Below are 13,625 nucleotides of genomic sequence, written 5' to 3'. Positions count from 1 at the left end.
ATAGAAAGGACCAGCTTACGTGAAGAACATTCAGCGAAACCTATTTTCGCAGTCGATTTACATTACATTATAAAAAAAAAAATAATGTTTTTACTCATACTACCCTCCCGAAAGTCTTACACCATTCGGCACATTTTAGTTCCTCCATTGAAGATTTGGAACATAAATGTTTGGCGTTGTCTGTTTAGGAAGACTAAGACGGAATAGAAGTTTGACCTTGATGTTGACTTGGCAGTCAAAACCACAGTTAGGGAGGTTTTAGACTCGTCAGAAACAAAATACTTCCGTGAAAAATATCACAGTTTTTAGGGGGTCTCTCTTTAGGTGGTATTTTCTTTTCGTGTCAGAAGAGGTTACAGGGCTGGTTGTTGTCATCGAAGTTGTTTGGTACTACGTTGTGTTTCAAGTTTTCTGTAGACCCTTGTCGTGAGACTGAGGGTTGGAGGTGTCTCGGTACCGAGAGAGGTCGGATGTGAGTCTGGGTCTCAATCTACACCGTTCCAGCACGACGAGAGACCCCGCGGACACCCTTCTGAAAGACCCTTTTGCAACCCTCTAAAGGTCGAAGTCATCTCTACTACGCCGTCATGCAAATGGCGTCAAGGAGTGTTTAGTTTGAAATTACATGACACAATATCATGTAATTTCACACTAATCAATTTGCACTTTAATAGGACTTTTTACGGTGACCATCGTTCAGACCACAGTAACACACCAGAAGGACCCAAGACATCACCGAGTCACAGACAGAAAATAAATAAAAGAAGTAGGGTTGGGGTGTAGGGGAGTCCTTCTCGGGATAAGAACGGCGGACGGTCGTAGTAACTTTATTTCTTAACAAGAATTTACTACAAAGGACCGATTTTATTCCAAGATGATAGAAGGACTCAAACGATTTAGTTTAGGTAATTCCTCGCTCAGTTTGGTGTTAGATAATCTCGAACCCACACTCTAAAACATGTGACTAAATTTTTATTGATCTAGTCCCCAGTGGTTTGGAAAAAATCCTACTCTCATGAAATTTTTTTTATTTTGTTCAGCCCCCGATGGCAAAATGAGGAGTAAAAAACAAAAAACGTCACATATAGTAAATCGTGAAAATTGTAATAATATACGAATGGAAATTGGGAAACACACGACAAACACAGACACCTGGGCAAAAGTCACAAATGATAATAAAATTGGGACGAAGATACAACCCCACACCTGGAGTACAGGATGCATCCCCAGGAGTGGAGGGAATCCCCCCAGGCCCCCGTACGAGGGGCCCTTCTACAAAAAAATTTACAACTTCAATTTACGTAGTAGCCCTCGTGAACTCGAGTTGGTCACTTCGTATCGAGAGCTGTGAGATCCTCCACTTTGGGCCTCGACATTGTACTCGGATGGTACACATTTTATTATATACAACCGGTGGTTGGGGTTTTGGTGGTGGTTTTTTTTTGTTTTTTACCTTCGTTGTATACTGCTGTTGTTACTTAACTACGCTATGTCGAGAGTTGTGAGGTCCGTACTTTTCGTTTGTCTGTCATATGTAAGTTATTTAGGTTTGTAAACTTATAACTAGGTCGGTTTATTGTGTAGTAAATTTTGAACAAATAAGACTATAATACAATAGGAATCAATCGTAAGAAAGAAAAATAAAATACGTATAAACTGATCCGTGAGGGAAAATTTGACAAATGAAAATGACAGGATATCATGTGTAACCTTACTAAAGAATGAATAGATATAATTTATCTATTTCCACACGAGAGGGATCGAGCGAGCCGAGAGAGAGAGAGGGGGAGGGGTAGAGAGAGAGGGAGAGAGAGAGGGAGGGATGGATGGAGATGCGAACGAGAGACAGAGCAGCGAGGGAGGGATGGAGAGATGGGCGGAGAGAGAGAGGGTACAGAGAGAGGGAGGGAGGGATGAAGATAGCGAGCGAGAGAGAGGAGAGAGAGAGGGAGGGAGGGAGGGATGGAGATAGCGAACGAGGAGAGGATAGAGAGAGCGAGCGAGCGAGTGCTCTCCGACACACGAGGAGGCACCGACTACTGCCGAACGCAATTTTTTATTAATTATTTGTATAACACTTCATTCCTGTGTTTGCCCTAAAGCTTTTCTCGCTCCCCTGTACAGGGGGGACAGGGTCCACCTTTAATGTGGTACGTCACGCACACACACGCAGTTCACGTTATTTATATATACCGTTTCAACGTTGTGTGTCTCATTTTGAGACGTGGAATGTACACACCATATCCGACCGTACTACCACAAGTTACCGACACACGCACATCTAAAGAGGTCTTCCTTTTAGTCGTCCCCTCCCACGTGTAACGAAAAGAAGGGCTGACGTTGCGACCAGGGCGTTTAGTTCGATTCTGGCGCTAAACCAGCTATAAATAACACCCAAACAGAATCATATAAGTACATCAGGTTTCATAGAGCCAAACATTTCAAGTGCTACTCAACTGGCTTTAGATAAGCCAGTCCTTTATTATTATATAAGTGCTTTGTTAGCAGTTCTTTGTTAGTAATTCTATCGCTCGATAGAATATCCCATTATATTTTTGTTTTGAGGGACTTTGTTCTCCATTTTCTATGTCTTTATATATATTTAGACCCCCAAACACAGCTATCAGCACTGCACTCTGGAATTATTTGGGTGGGATCAATGGGGCTTGGCACATGACTGTTTGAAAGCTGAGTTTTGGTACGTATAACCAAGTAAAATAACATTTGCAAGTTGTGCAAATGTATAAGAAACTTTTCTTATTAAAGTACAAGAGAGAACATTTAAGCAAATATGAATCTTTATGGCCACATAAAAAAAATCCATATAAGCCAAACATTCAACTAATTTGGTGCATTTGGTGCAATTTCATAACTTGACAGCATTTGGTTAGAAAAAGCAGACGTTGAATGACTGGCTCTAGGTGTCTTTACTGCTGATTCGCTCCACGAGCAGTCACTCCTCTCTGTTGCTCATACACAAACTTGTTACTTGGGATGTGAATCTTTCGGTACTTCCCGATTTGATTCTAGTGTCAGAGGACAATTCCAAAATGTATTTTTAAACAATTCCTGATTGGAAATCAATTTGCAAATCATTACATAGAGATGCTAATTTCAGGATCTACTCCAGTGTGCTAATAATTGATCGAGCTAATGATTGATTGTCGGTGAGTGAATGAAACGAAATGCTCCAGACTGCAACATATTTCAGTCATTTTATTTTATTTTACGAGACTTTCAGCTGTTTTTGTCAAGTTAAATGTTGGGATACAGGTTTTATATATTTTCTTAGTCACCTTTGATTAAATTGTGTTTTGTAAAATAAAGTTCTCAGATTTGGGATTGTATTTTCAACACAACTGATTAACTGTTAGCATAACCCTATAACAGGGACATTACGCTTAGTCAAACAAATCTAGGGATGAACTAGATTGAAAATATATTAACAGTACTATATTAACTACAGTAGTACACAGTTTAAATAGAAACAGTCAGGAGCAACAGCACAACTTATTTTATCCATATAAAAAAATTGATATAAGCCTAATGTGCAACTCCTATGTCCTAAGATGTAAAATCATTGTTTTTTTTCAATGGAGTCTGGCGGCTTTTACAAGATCAAAGATAACAGCATCAATTCCCAGGTGGAAAGGGCTGCCTGAAAACAAATCTAAATATATAGAGTATGCTTAGACTGATATTGATTTTTTTTAGGCAGACTTTTTTAGGTGCCAAAAATATATTTAGCTTCGGCCTCCATGGACATTTGTTTCTCTAAACTTGTATCCACTGTATATAGTTCACCGACTAAAGCTTAGTGCCTCATTCAACCCCTCTTCAAACAACCCAAACTATCTTTTTCAAAAAGCACCACACTGATGAAGTCATAACAATTGTTCCCTTCCCAAAGTCAGCTTTGGCCAGGATGGTCATAATCTCACCAAAATCACACTAGTGCTAGTTATTCACCTCTACTCTAAGCAAACAAAAGCATTTTACTCTAGGCCTATCAGGTAAAATAGTAAAGCTCTGCCAGAGCTGGTGTTATGGCTGCTGGATTTGGCAGTTGGGAAGTACCTTGATGTATCTGTCATGAGGGACGTATTGCAGGATGATGGGCTCCATGGTTAGGACGTTGGCAAACTGCACCTCAGGGATGTACAGCGCACACACAACGTGGGCCCAGCCTGGTGAGAGATCAGATGAAGGACATATTAATGTTCCTTATGGATTAAGAGAAAATTTGCAGCTTTTATTCTATAGAGTGGTGCAGGAATGAGTCCTAAAATCCTGGAAATGAGTTATCGTTTTTTATACCACTTCCGGTTCCCTTTTTTTTTAAATGTCTGTAGTTAGTTGCCTGAAATAATTAGAGATTTTCATATTTTGTTCTACGACATAAAATGTGTCAGTATTTACCCCACTGGTGAACGTCTGAAGCATCTATGTGTCATAAAAACGGCGGTTGCTAACAGGCGGCTAAATGACACTTCACATCATCACGTAAAACATTAGCCACCTTTAGCTTAGTGCAGCCGTGTGACAGTGATGTAGTTGGAATATGTCTTAAACTTAGCTTTTTTATTTCAGGCACTGGCATTTAAGCTTAACAAATCAATAAAGTGCTGTTAATATTTGGAGAGTATCCTGCTGAACCAAACCTGTTCATACATGTGTTTGCAACAGATCATATTCTCCGCAACATTCCAAAATACAATGGAAAAATCTCCATTGCTTTTTGTCTTCGTGCCCTTGCGATGCTGACTTCCAGGTCGGCCTACAAAAATACATCATCTCTGCGCCACTCTATTTAAGGCGGGAAGGTGGTCCTGCTGTTTTGTCTAAATGCTGTGTAACTTGGGAAAAGAGAGTGAGATTTACCTCCGCTGTCCGTCCTCTTGAGGGCTCCATCTTTGTGTGGACACAGCTCACACCTCTGTGCAGGATAGAGCACAATTTACTGTGAGTGTGGCGTTATAACCACAGGTGAAGAGGATGGGATGGATGTGATTTTGTGTTGGTTGTTCGTTGGCACACTCACCACGCGTGCCGCTCTCTCCTGTGATTCACACTTCCGACAAAACCACGGACCGGTGGGAACCTGGACAATGCCATAACATGCTGGGGCGGACACACACACACACACACACACATACACACCAAAAGAGAACAGGTTAATGATACTATTATTAATACATAGTCCTCAGCTATTTTTTTAAACATACATGATTTTACCAGATATAACATATACTACTGATTTATTTCTTGTTTCACGAGTCTGTGTTTACAATTTTCTACAATTTATACTATAAATGTAAAGTGTCTGAGTACAACTAAAAGCCCTTTTTAAATTAAATGTATTATTAATTATTATTATAACTAAAAATATGTCTCATATTGTCTAGTCCTGTCAGTAAGTGCTGTTGTCATCTTTGTCTGATAAAATATCTACTTACAATTTATTATCAATATTAATACAATTAACAATATAGCATTATTAATATACGGATTATTCCTACTTTTACGTTATCTTCACCATTTTCTACAGATTTTCTTTGGGTACCATGTTGTCATCTTGTTTAGGTAATATAATATATGTAAATTGTAATACATTAACAAAATAAAGACAGCTCACTGCTCAACCTTCTGTGTAAAACTCTTAATAACCTTTATTTACTACATTTGTATGGCACTTTCGCTGACTTTAAGGAACAAAGTCGTCTTTACTTGGGAAGATGAAGCTGCAGATGAGGGCAGAGTGAAGCAGCCTCTAAGAGTTCCTCTGTGCTCAGAGAGGAGATGCTGGAAGTTAACTGCTGCTCTTGTTGTCTCATATGAACAACAAAGCGAGTGGACACAAGGTAACATGATGTCCAAACTGGCGGGCCTTGCCGGCTCTGTTTTGTCGCAACAACAAAAAAAGCCTCTCGCTGTGTGTCGTGAAGGCAACCAGGCCAGACAGCCACGCACACACACGCACGCGCACGGACCTGAAGTGGCATCAAGGCGCCATCCAGGCTCGTGTCACTGCCTGGCCCTGTGTGTTTCATCATGTGTGCCGAGAGGAAACAACAAACAGCACGCCTACCTACCCCTCCCACACTCACAAACACGCACGTAGACAGCGGCGGACCTGAAACACACCGACCTACCAGCACCTCTGGCCGGCTCCAGCCGCCGGGTAATTACACGCTAACAGCGGCTAACGTTACCTTGGTGAACGGCGACGCTGCAGCCGTGTCCATCACAGTAAACCAGGGGGTTCTCAGCCCAGCCTCGCTCGTCTGAACACACGCAGCAACCTCCAACCATTTCCCGCATGCTGCTCCCATACGAAGAAATGTATTTCCCCTCCCGGTAACGGCTCAGACCTCGCCCAGGCCTGTCAAGTGGTCCTCCCGCACTTTATCGCCGTGCCGGGCATAGTCGTGGGCTGCGCACTTTTAGCGCAGCGGAGAGGCGAAATCTCGGCGTGGGGTTAGTGGTGCTGCTGCTACGTTTTTTCCGTGATGTCCTCCCCGTCCCCATAGAACCGATGCAGTGCGCATGCTCAGATCTGCTCCTGTGGTTCGGAATAAGTCACAGCAAAGGTAGCAAGTTATTGTTATTTTTTAACACGAACCTGTTTTTCAATTCATTTTTTAAGACTCTAACGTTATGTTTTCAATTGTAATCTATGTGACAATGTGTCTTAAAGCCACTCATTTGTGAAATGGTTTCATGAATTAGATTAGTAAAACATGTGGATCCATCAGTCAAAACCGCTGGTTGAACTCTTGCTTCTCCATCACTTCTGTTTCAACAGCGCCATCTTCAGGTTTTACACAGGACAACAATTGCAAGCTATTTCACCATCCATGTCTTGACCTCAAATGAAAATGATTCTCTGCGAATGATAATGCTTTAACATTTCGTTATACTTTATAATGATTTATGCTGTTTTTGTGTAAGGATCAAATGGTCTTTAAACAGCTGTCTGCATTTTTCTTTTATTATTTGTCTATCTGTAAATTATGTTTAAAAACAGCCAAAATAATTCAAAACAAATAGATATTCAAGGACGAATAATTACAGATGAAACTTTTATAACATTTGGTGTAACTTTGTGACGTAAATAAACCAAGGAGCCCAACAAGAAGGAAATATTTCTAAAATAAACTCTAATAATCCACCCAAAATATGAATACAGGACCCCTTGTTTATTTTTGAGTTGTCCCCACATTACTGCTAATTGGTTTTCACTTGAAGCTCATTTTGTGTGGCCAGATTTCCTTTGTTTTATTCAGTTATTATTTTCAATCTATAGCAAATGGTTTGTGTGCCATTTTGTAATTACTCAAATAATTAACAATTAATTAATTACAAAACAAATCAAATTGATTTTACAATCACATTGCACTTGTCCAGCTGATTAATATTTTTCAAGGACCTTAACATTATTTGATTCCTTGGTTACTCTCAAAGTCAGTGTAACGGTGTATTGTTGTTTCAGTTAAATACATCAGTGTGGTTACCATGTATATAATTCAGTCAGCAGATGTCACCAGAAGTCTCTCATTTTGACTGGACTTGCGTCATTGTTGCTTTATGACTCCTGCTTCGCCTGGTTGAGTAAATTCTGTCTTGCAGGACGGTTTTATGGTGGGAATCAGTCTGGGTAGAAATATCGCTTTCAATGATTGTCATATTTCCTATATGGTTTCTTTTATGTTCAGAGGTAATGTTTATCCTCCTACAAAAGCTTAAACGTCCGCACTCTTACTCAATTCACTACTATTACTCAGAAGAAAGTAACCCTGAATCTCTTAGAATTGGAAAAAGAGAAGCAGCCCGAATGTTCTTTTGAAACGGATGACTAGGCTGTTTAATCTAGCGTAGGGACATGAAGCTGCGATGACAGTTTGCTTCAGAAGTGTCACTTCTCTTCAAACCCAAAGAGAAAAAAAAGGGAACTGGCACTGATGGAGGGGACAGATAGCGACGGTGGTGGCAGCTGGATGAAGCTAACACCCTGTTCTGCTCTGAGGGCAGCTCAGCGTGACCAAGTCCCTGAAATGTGGGCGAAGAACATCCACACTCTCATGACACACACAGCCCACTGCAGCCACTGAGTGGGGAGGCTCGACCTGTTACTGTGTGACACTAACTTTTCCAACAGACACTCAGTTCAAAAATTCAATTTGACTGTGACTGTAAAATGTGTCGTTACATGTAAATTCCCATGTGTTGAATTTACTGGCATTATACCATGTATTTGAATGTATACTGAATTGAATGATTTTTGAACATTTTCTCTGAGTTTCTTCTAGTTAAAATATAATATATATATCAAGCTATTTATGATTTAGTCTGGGTCCCCCTTCTGCTTTTTTAAGACCCTCCACTGGGTCCGAGAAACCATTTTAGGACCTACTGCTCTGGAGTGATACTGTGTAAGACCATCACTGCCATGCAGTACCAAACTTCCCCCAACAGGTGGCCGCTGGTGTTTCATATGACCCACACATTCATTCCCTCAGCATCAGGGAAAAAGTGTTAAATCCTGTCATGAAATTAGGAGAAAGTCCCACAAAAAGACGAGTCATTCAATATTTTTCTCTTATTTGTTAGTTTTAAGTTCATGCCAATTTAGATACTGCAAAGGCTCATCTTCTTTGTTCCTGATTTCATATATATTTTTATATAAGAAGGACGGTTTCAATATGCATTCAGATGAATTATAAGTTGTTCAACAGCATGTCACATTTATTTTGGACCTGCCTCGACATTCATTTTTTATCACCATCTATCTAAGAAGGACAGAGGTACCTTCTAAGATACATGTATTTGTGCTAAGTCCTATATATGTATACACCTCTATGTCGTGTGACAAAAACATCTCTGCAGAGCTGTGAGGCCTCTAACCTGTGGGAGTGTAAGATATTCAGGAGTGAAAACCAACACATGCAGAGAGTAGTGATGTCTTTGAAGCCGTGAACTGCACTCTAAACCACAGCCTAAAGGAGACATGTGACCTTCGAGATAATAGCACTTTTTTCTCTTCTGCAGTCTTGAATTGACAAGTGTTAAAAAAAAGAACGTCTCTCAGCAAGTCGCAGGTCTCTGTTTGATGAAGGGAAAGAGAGGTTATCTTTTATTGCTTTACACCTTAACACAAATAACAGGAGAAAACAACAGCAGATAAACAATAAATGCATTATTTTTTGCTACTTTGTTAAATGTATATATGGCTACAGCAGGAATCAATAAGTACAAATATGTAAAAATGTATGGTTAGAATTCCTCTTGCGTAAACATTTACAGATCATCTTTTCAGATGAGTACAGTAGGACAAAGGAAATTCTGACACCCGTTACAAACCTATAACGTCTCTCTCAATCTGTCTCACACACACACACACACCGAGAGACAGAGAGATGCTACGTCATGCTTTCATTTATCATACTACCAGCTACTAATATGAGTAAATCTGGGTGTGCTAGTACATGGTTATCTGTCAGAGCGTGTGTGTGTGTAAGCGTGTGAGTGTGAATGACAGCTACTTGAGTTCGAGGCGGTGCTCCCCACGGGCTATGTGGGAGGAGAACTCGTAACGGTCCCGGCTGCGGTGGCCACACACGTTACACTCCAGCGGGTCCCTGAAGCCGTGGCAGCCCATGTGGATGGTGAACATGACGTAGTCCAGGAAGATCACCCTGCAGTGGCCGCAGGGGTACACCGCCCCGGGCAACGCACCCCCCTCCCCGTCCCCTCGCACCACCCGTAAGGCCTCCAGCGGCGACAGGGGGAGGGGCTGTGCGTGTGGGTGAGGGAGGCCGTTCTGATGGCTCAGCCCCCCCAGCAGGTGACCCAGGTTGTACATGACAGGCTGGTGCATCTGGGAGCCGTCGCTTTGGAACGAGTCCATGCCCACCTGGTGCTGGGAGGTGGGGGGGGGAACCATCAGAGGCATGGCCATCTTGTGGCCGTTAGTGAGGCCCATGGGGCTCAGCTGGATGGGGTAGGGTCTGCGGGAGGGAGCCAGGTTGTTCTCTGGCCCTGTGAGGACAGCTTGTTGCTGATGGTGGGGGTCGGGCCCCGGGGAGCCTGGGGGGGGCTCCTTGACCTCGGTCCTGTAGACCAGCTCCCTGTTAAAGCTCAGGTCCAGACACACACCGCTGTCGCCTAGACCGGCAGAACAAAGGGCTCATTGGCACTACAGCACTAGAGAACTTCACTATATATTTGTACTGTTGTCATATATTCACTGTGTCCTGTCCAAATCAGTTTGGAGACAAATACTTTCATATATTTACTGTTGAGCCTTCTTTTTTTATATCTCTTAATTTGTCTATATATAGGCGTGAGAATGAGTAAGTGATATAATGAGTCTTATTTCATGGGACTTAGAGAACTTAAACCTTTTCTCTCCTTCGTCGGGCTTACAAGAAACTTGCACTACGATCCGACAAATTAGATCGATCCTGACTTCGACGCTACTGTCAAACGAAGTCCTTCACAGTGAAGAGAAGTTGGTTTCTCTTTTTTTTTCCCTTGACCCGTGCTACCTGCCCCTGTCTATTCGCGGCCACACCGTCGACCTCACTTCGATTGTGGACAAGACGAGACTCCCGTCGAGTCGCACTGGTTCAGGGACTTTACACGCCGCTTCTTGTAGGTGTCGAGAGTACTGTGTGTGTCGGGTGTACGTCGGTGACTCACCCCTCCGAGCACTGAGACATGAACACACTGTGATGAAAAGGTTGTCTGGTGAGTCAAGCGTTTTTAAAGTTAAACTGACTCCTGACATTTTACACAGCAATGTACATTTAGGTACACAACTTAGAATGACCCGGGGGGGGTAATATGGTTACTAAACCTTACATATGACTTTAACTTACTGAAAACTTAGTAAAAGAGACTCAAAGAAGATCAATTTCGAGTATTTTATATTATATTTCGCATAAATACTAAACAACCAGGGGAAGACGAAAAATTCTGGGAGTGACGCAGGCTCTTGGAAATATCTGGATGACGCGAGGTCAATACCTCACTATACACATTCTGGTAGTCGACGGTACGTCAAATGGTTGAGCGGGGGTTGTCACCGGCGACCACAAAGTATACTGGGTGTGATAGTAAGGAGTCGTAAGTCCTTTTTCAAATTTCGGACAGTCTTTAATCCTCTTTCAGGGTGTGTTTTCTGCTCAGTAAAGTTATAAAAAGAGAATAAAAATCAAAATTCAAGTAGCGTTAAATCTATGACGTTTCCCGGGACTAGAAAGAACAAAGGACTAAAAGTATATATAAAATATATTCTTCCTGCCAAAGTTATACGTAAGCACTACTTAATACTGCAACAAGTTCGTCTACAGTGTAAATAAACCTGGACGGAGCTGTAAGTAAAAAATAGTGGTAGATAAGATTCTTCTGTCTCATGGAACGACTTCCTTGTACATAAACACGATCAGGTATATCCATACATAATGTTGGACGATACAGCACACTGTTTTGTAGAGACGTCTCGACACTCCGGAGATCGGACACCCTCACCATTCTATAGTCCTCATTTTGGTTGTGTACGTCTCTCATCACTACAGTAACTTCGGGCCACTTGACGTGAGATTTTGGTGTCGGATTTCCCTCTGTCACTGGAAGCTCTATTATCGTGAAAAAAGAGAGACGTCAGAACTTAACTGGTCACAATTTTTTTTTGCAGAGACGTCGTTCAGCGTCCAGAGACAAACTACTTCCCCTTCTCCTCAATCGAATAACCCGAAATGTGGCAATTGGTGTTTATGTCCTTCTTTTGTTGTCGTCTATGTTATTTACTTAATACACACGATGAAAACCTTTGTACATATATACGATGTCGTCCTAGTTATTCATGTTATACATTTTTTACATATCAAATCTTAAGGAGAACTGCATTTGTAAATGTCCTAAGTAGAAAGTTACTATGTCATCTGATTCTTTTAAGACTGTGGCAATGTTTGGATAATTGCAGGAGAGATTAACAGAGTTGTGGTGTGTGTGTGGCCTCTGCTCGTCTCTCTACGAATGCAGTACAGAAGTAAATAGTATGATGGTCGATGATTGATACCATTTAGACCCACAGATCATGTACCAATGAAGCACAGTCCTCGCCAACAACTACACAGACATTCGCAGCCTCACACTTCTGTCGATGACTCAAGCTCCGCTCACGAGGGGTGCCGATCACCGCCAGCGCACTCCTCTTTTTTTTTGTTTTTGTTTTTTTAGAGCATTGCAGGGCCGACGCCCACCGGTGGTGTCGCATGTGAGGTCGCCCAGGACTTCGGCCCGAGGGGGTACAGCCTACCCTTCTGACTAGCATCAGGTCCTTCAGTGGGACGTCCACCGGCGTCCATTGTGCGGGCCGTGCGTGGGGGGAGGGGCAAGGGGAGTGGTCGGACATTCCGGAGGTCGCCTGTCCCCCTCCGACACGCACACCACTCCTCCGGCAAAGACTACCGCAGTGCGGATGGGAAGCTGGTAGTCTTACTGAGCCCAAACCTGTGACTAGTCACGACTTAACGTAGATTAAGAAGGCATGCCTCTGGAATGTTCGAATTACTTTTGGTAAGGTACGAATTAAAGTGGAAGCCACGACCAAATGGATCTCAACCTATCCGTTCACCGTAGTCTCGTCACGGATAGAGGACCGCAATCACTCCGTGATATGACAGCTCTGACTCTACGCATGCGACGCTCCTCATCTTGGTCGAACTAAGATGACTCGTGGACACTCCTGTCGACAACGACTACCACGCCCAGACCTTGGCCTCGTTCTCGGACTACCCCTGCCTGCAACGGGTTGCCAGGCCACTGGTCGAGAGAAGGTCTCGATGAACTTCGTAAGACAGGGCCTGGCCTGCTGTTCACATCGTTATAGAGCCGTCGCGGTTTCCGTTGTCGAAGCTGTTCGGAGTCGTGATATGTTCACTGGTGAATATTCGGTACCAATGACTACGACCTGTCAAAAGTGACCTACGTGGAACTTTGCGGTTGTATGTGCTAACTCGTTTATTTGTCAGTATTATTACGCTAGTTGCGACACACGACGATTATAACAAGCGATAGACAATCACAACGAACGTATCGTTGGTGGAACGTAGATACAAAACACACGTCTACCGTGCATCCTGATATAATAAAAACTTGTAGTAATATAATGATTAATATTATGAATATAATATAATATCACGCATCATAAAAGACAAGTATAACGCGTGTGAACTGGCCATAGGCACAAATATATAATTACGTATCGTGCAGATGATGTCCGGCACCAATATACGAGTAATATAGTTGTGCGATTCCCGAACCAAGCCGGGCACTGCGCTGCGCAGCCCGGCTTGGTTCCGGGGCAATCGACACCTAATAATTACTACGTAATATAGGGTGCGGGACAGCACGGATCGCCAACGAAATTAATATCATATATGCTCCTTTTAATCATGTATGACATATGTCTATGGTGTGATCTATATATCAATAATTGGCTAATATATCATACATCCGGCAAACGATAGTATGAACATATATTATGCGAATGTTCATCCATCTATATCATCCGCATGTCAGATGATCCCATATATATATGATGTATATATATGCTTATA

The 13,625-nt window shown here is 42.3% G+C and overlaps 2 protein-coding genes and 1 long non-coding RNA gene across 5 annotated transcripts in view; 1 reads left to right on the top strand and 2 right to left on the bottom strand.

The window, feature by feature from the left end:
- Window positions 1-4,030: 4,030 nt before the first annotated feature.
- LOC104966715 (protein AF-10-like) lies at window positions 4,031-6,551 on the bottom strand. The gene is made up of 4 exons (XM_010795949.1): window positions 6,213-6,551; window positions 5,042-5,121; window positions 4,882-4,936; window positions 4,031-4,187 (listed from the first exon to the last, which is right to left on the bottom strand). The coding sequence occupies exons 1-4, from the start codon at window positions 6,319-6,321 to the stop codon at window positions 4,045-4,047; spliced, it is 387 nt and encodes a 128-aa protein (XP_010794251.1). The 5' UTR covers window positions 6,322-6,551; the 3' UTR covers window positions 4,031-4,044.
- LOC104966716 (uncharacterized) overlaps window positions 4,876-13,625 on the top strand; it is a 13,082-nt gene continuing 4,332 nt past the window's right edge. The window contains exons 1-2 of the long non-coding RNA XR_800665.1: window positions 4,876-4,888; window positions 5,753-5,758. This is a non-coding gene — a long non-coding RNA (uncharacterized lncRNA). The remainder of the gene's footprint in view (window positions 4,889-5,752; window positions 5,759-13,625) is intronic.
- The window catches only part of LOC104966729 (zinc finger protein Aiolos-like), a 596,491-nt gene continuing 591,972 nt past the window's right edge, over window positions 9,107-13,625 (bottom strand). For all 3 annotated transcript variants that reach the window (XM_010795969.1, XM_010795967.1, XM_010795968.1), the window contains one exon: window positions 9,107-10,164. In XM_010795969.1, coding sequence (XP_010794271.1) covers window positions 9,539-10,164 — 626 coding nt within the window. In that variant the 3' untranslated portion in view covers window positions 9,107-9,538. The remainder of the gene's footprint in view (window positions 10,165-13,625) is intronic.

Source organism: Notothenia coriiceps, unplaced genomic scaffold (genome assembly GCF_000735185.1).
Source record: "Notothenia coriiceps isolate Sejong01 unplaced genomic scaffold, NC01 NC01_scaffold00037250, whole genome shotgun sequence".
NCBI classification, from domain to species: domain Eukaryota; kingdom Metazoa; phylum Chordata; class Actinopteri; order Perciformes; family Nototheniidae; genus Notothenia; species Notothenia coriiceps.
This window is presented reverse-complemented; position numbering and strand designations above follow the sequence as displayed.

What these genes read in the sequence shown, in the direction of transcription:
- LOC104966715 (XM_010795949.1), bottom strand. Translation starts at nt 6,321, where the DNA reads ATGCGGGAAATGGTTGGAGGTTGCTGCGTGTGTTCAGACGAGCGAGGC. An exon ending in AGGAGAGAGCGGCACGCGTG is followed by an intron (nt 4,937 to 5,041) that starts GTGAGTGTGCCA and finishes TATCCTGCACAG; the next exon opens with AGGTGTGAGCTGTGTCCACA. An exon ending in CAAGAGGACGGACAGCGGAG is followed by an intron (nt 4,188 to 4,881) that starts GTAAATCTCACT and finishes ATCTCTCACCAG; the next exon opens with GCTGGGCCCACGTTGTGTGT.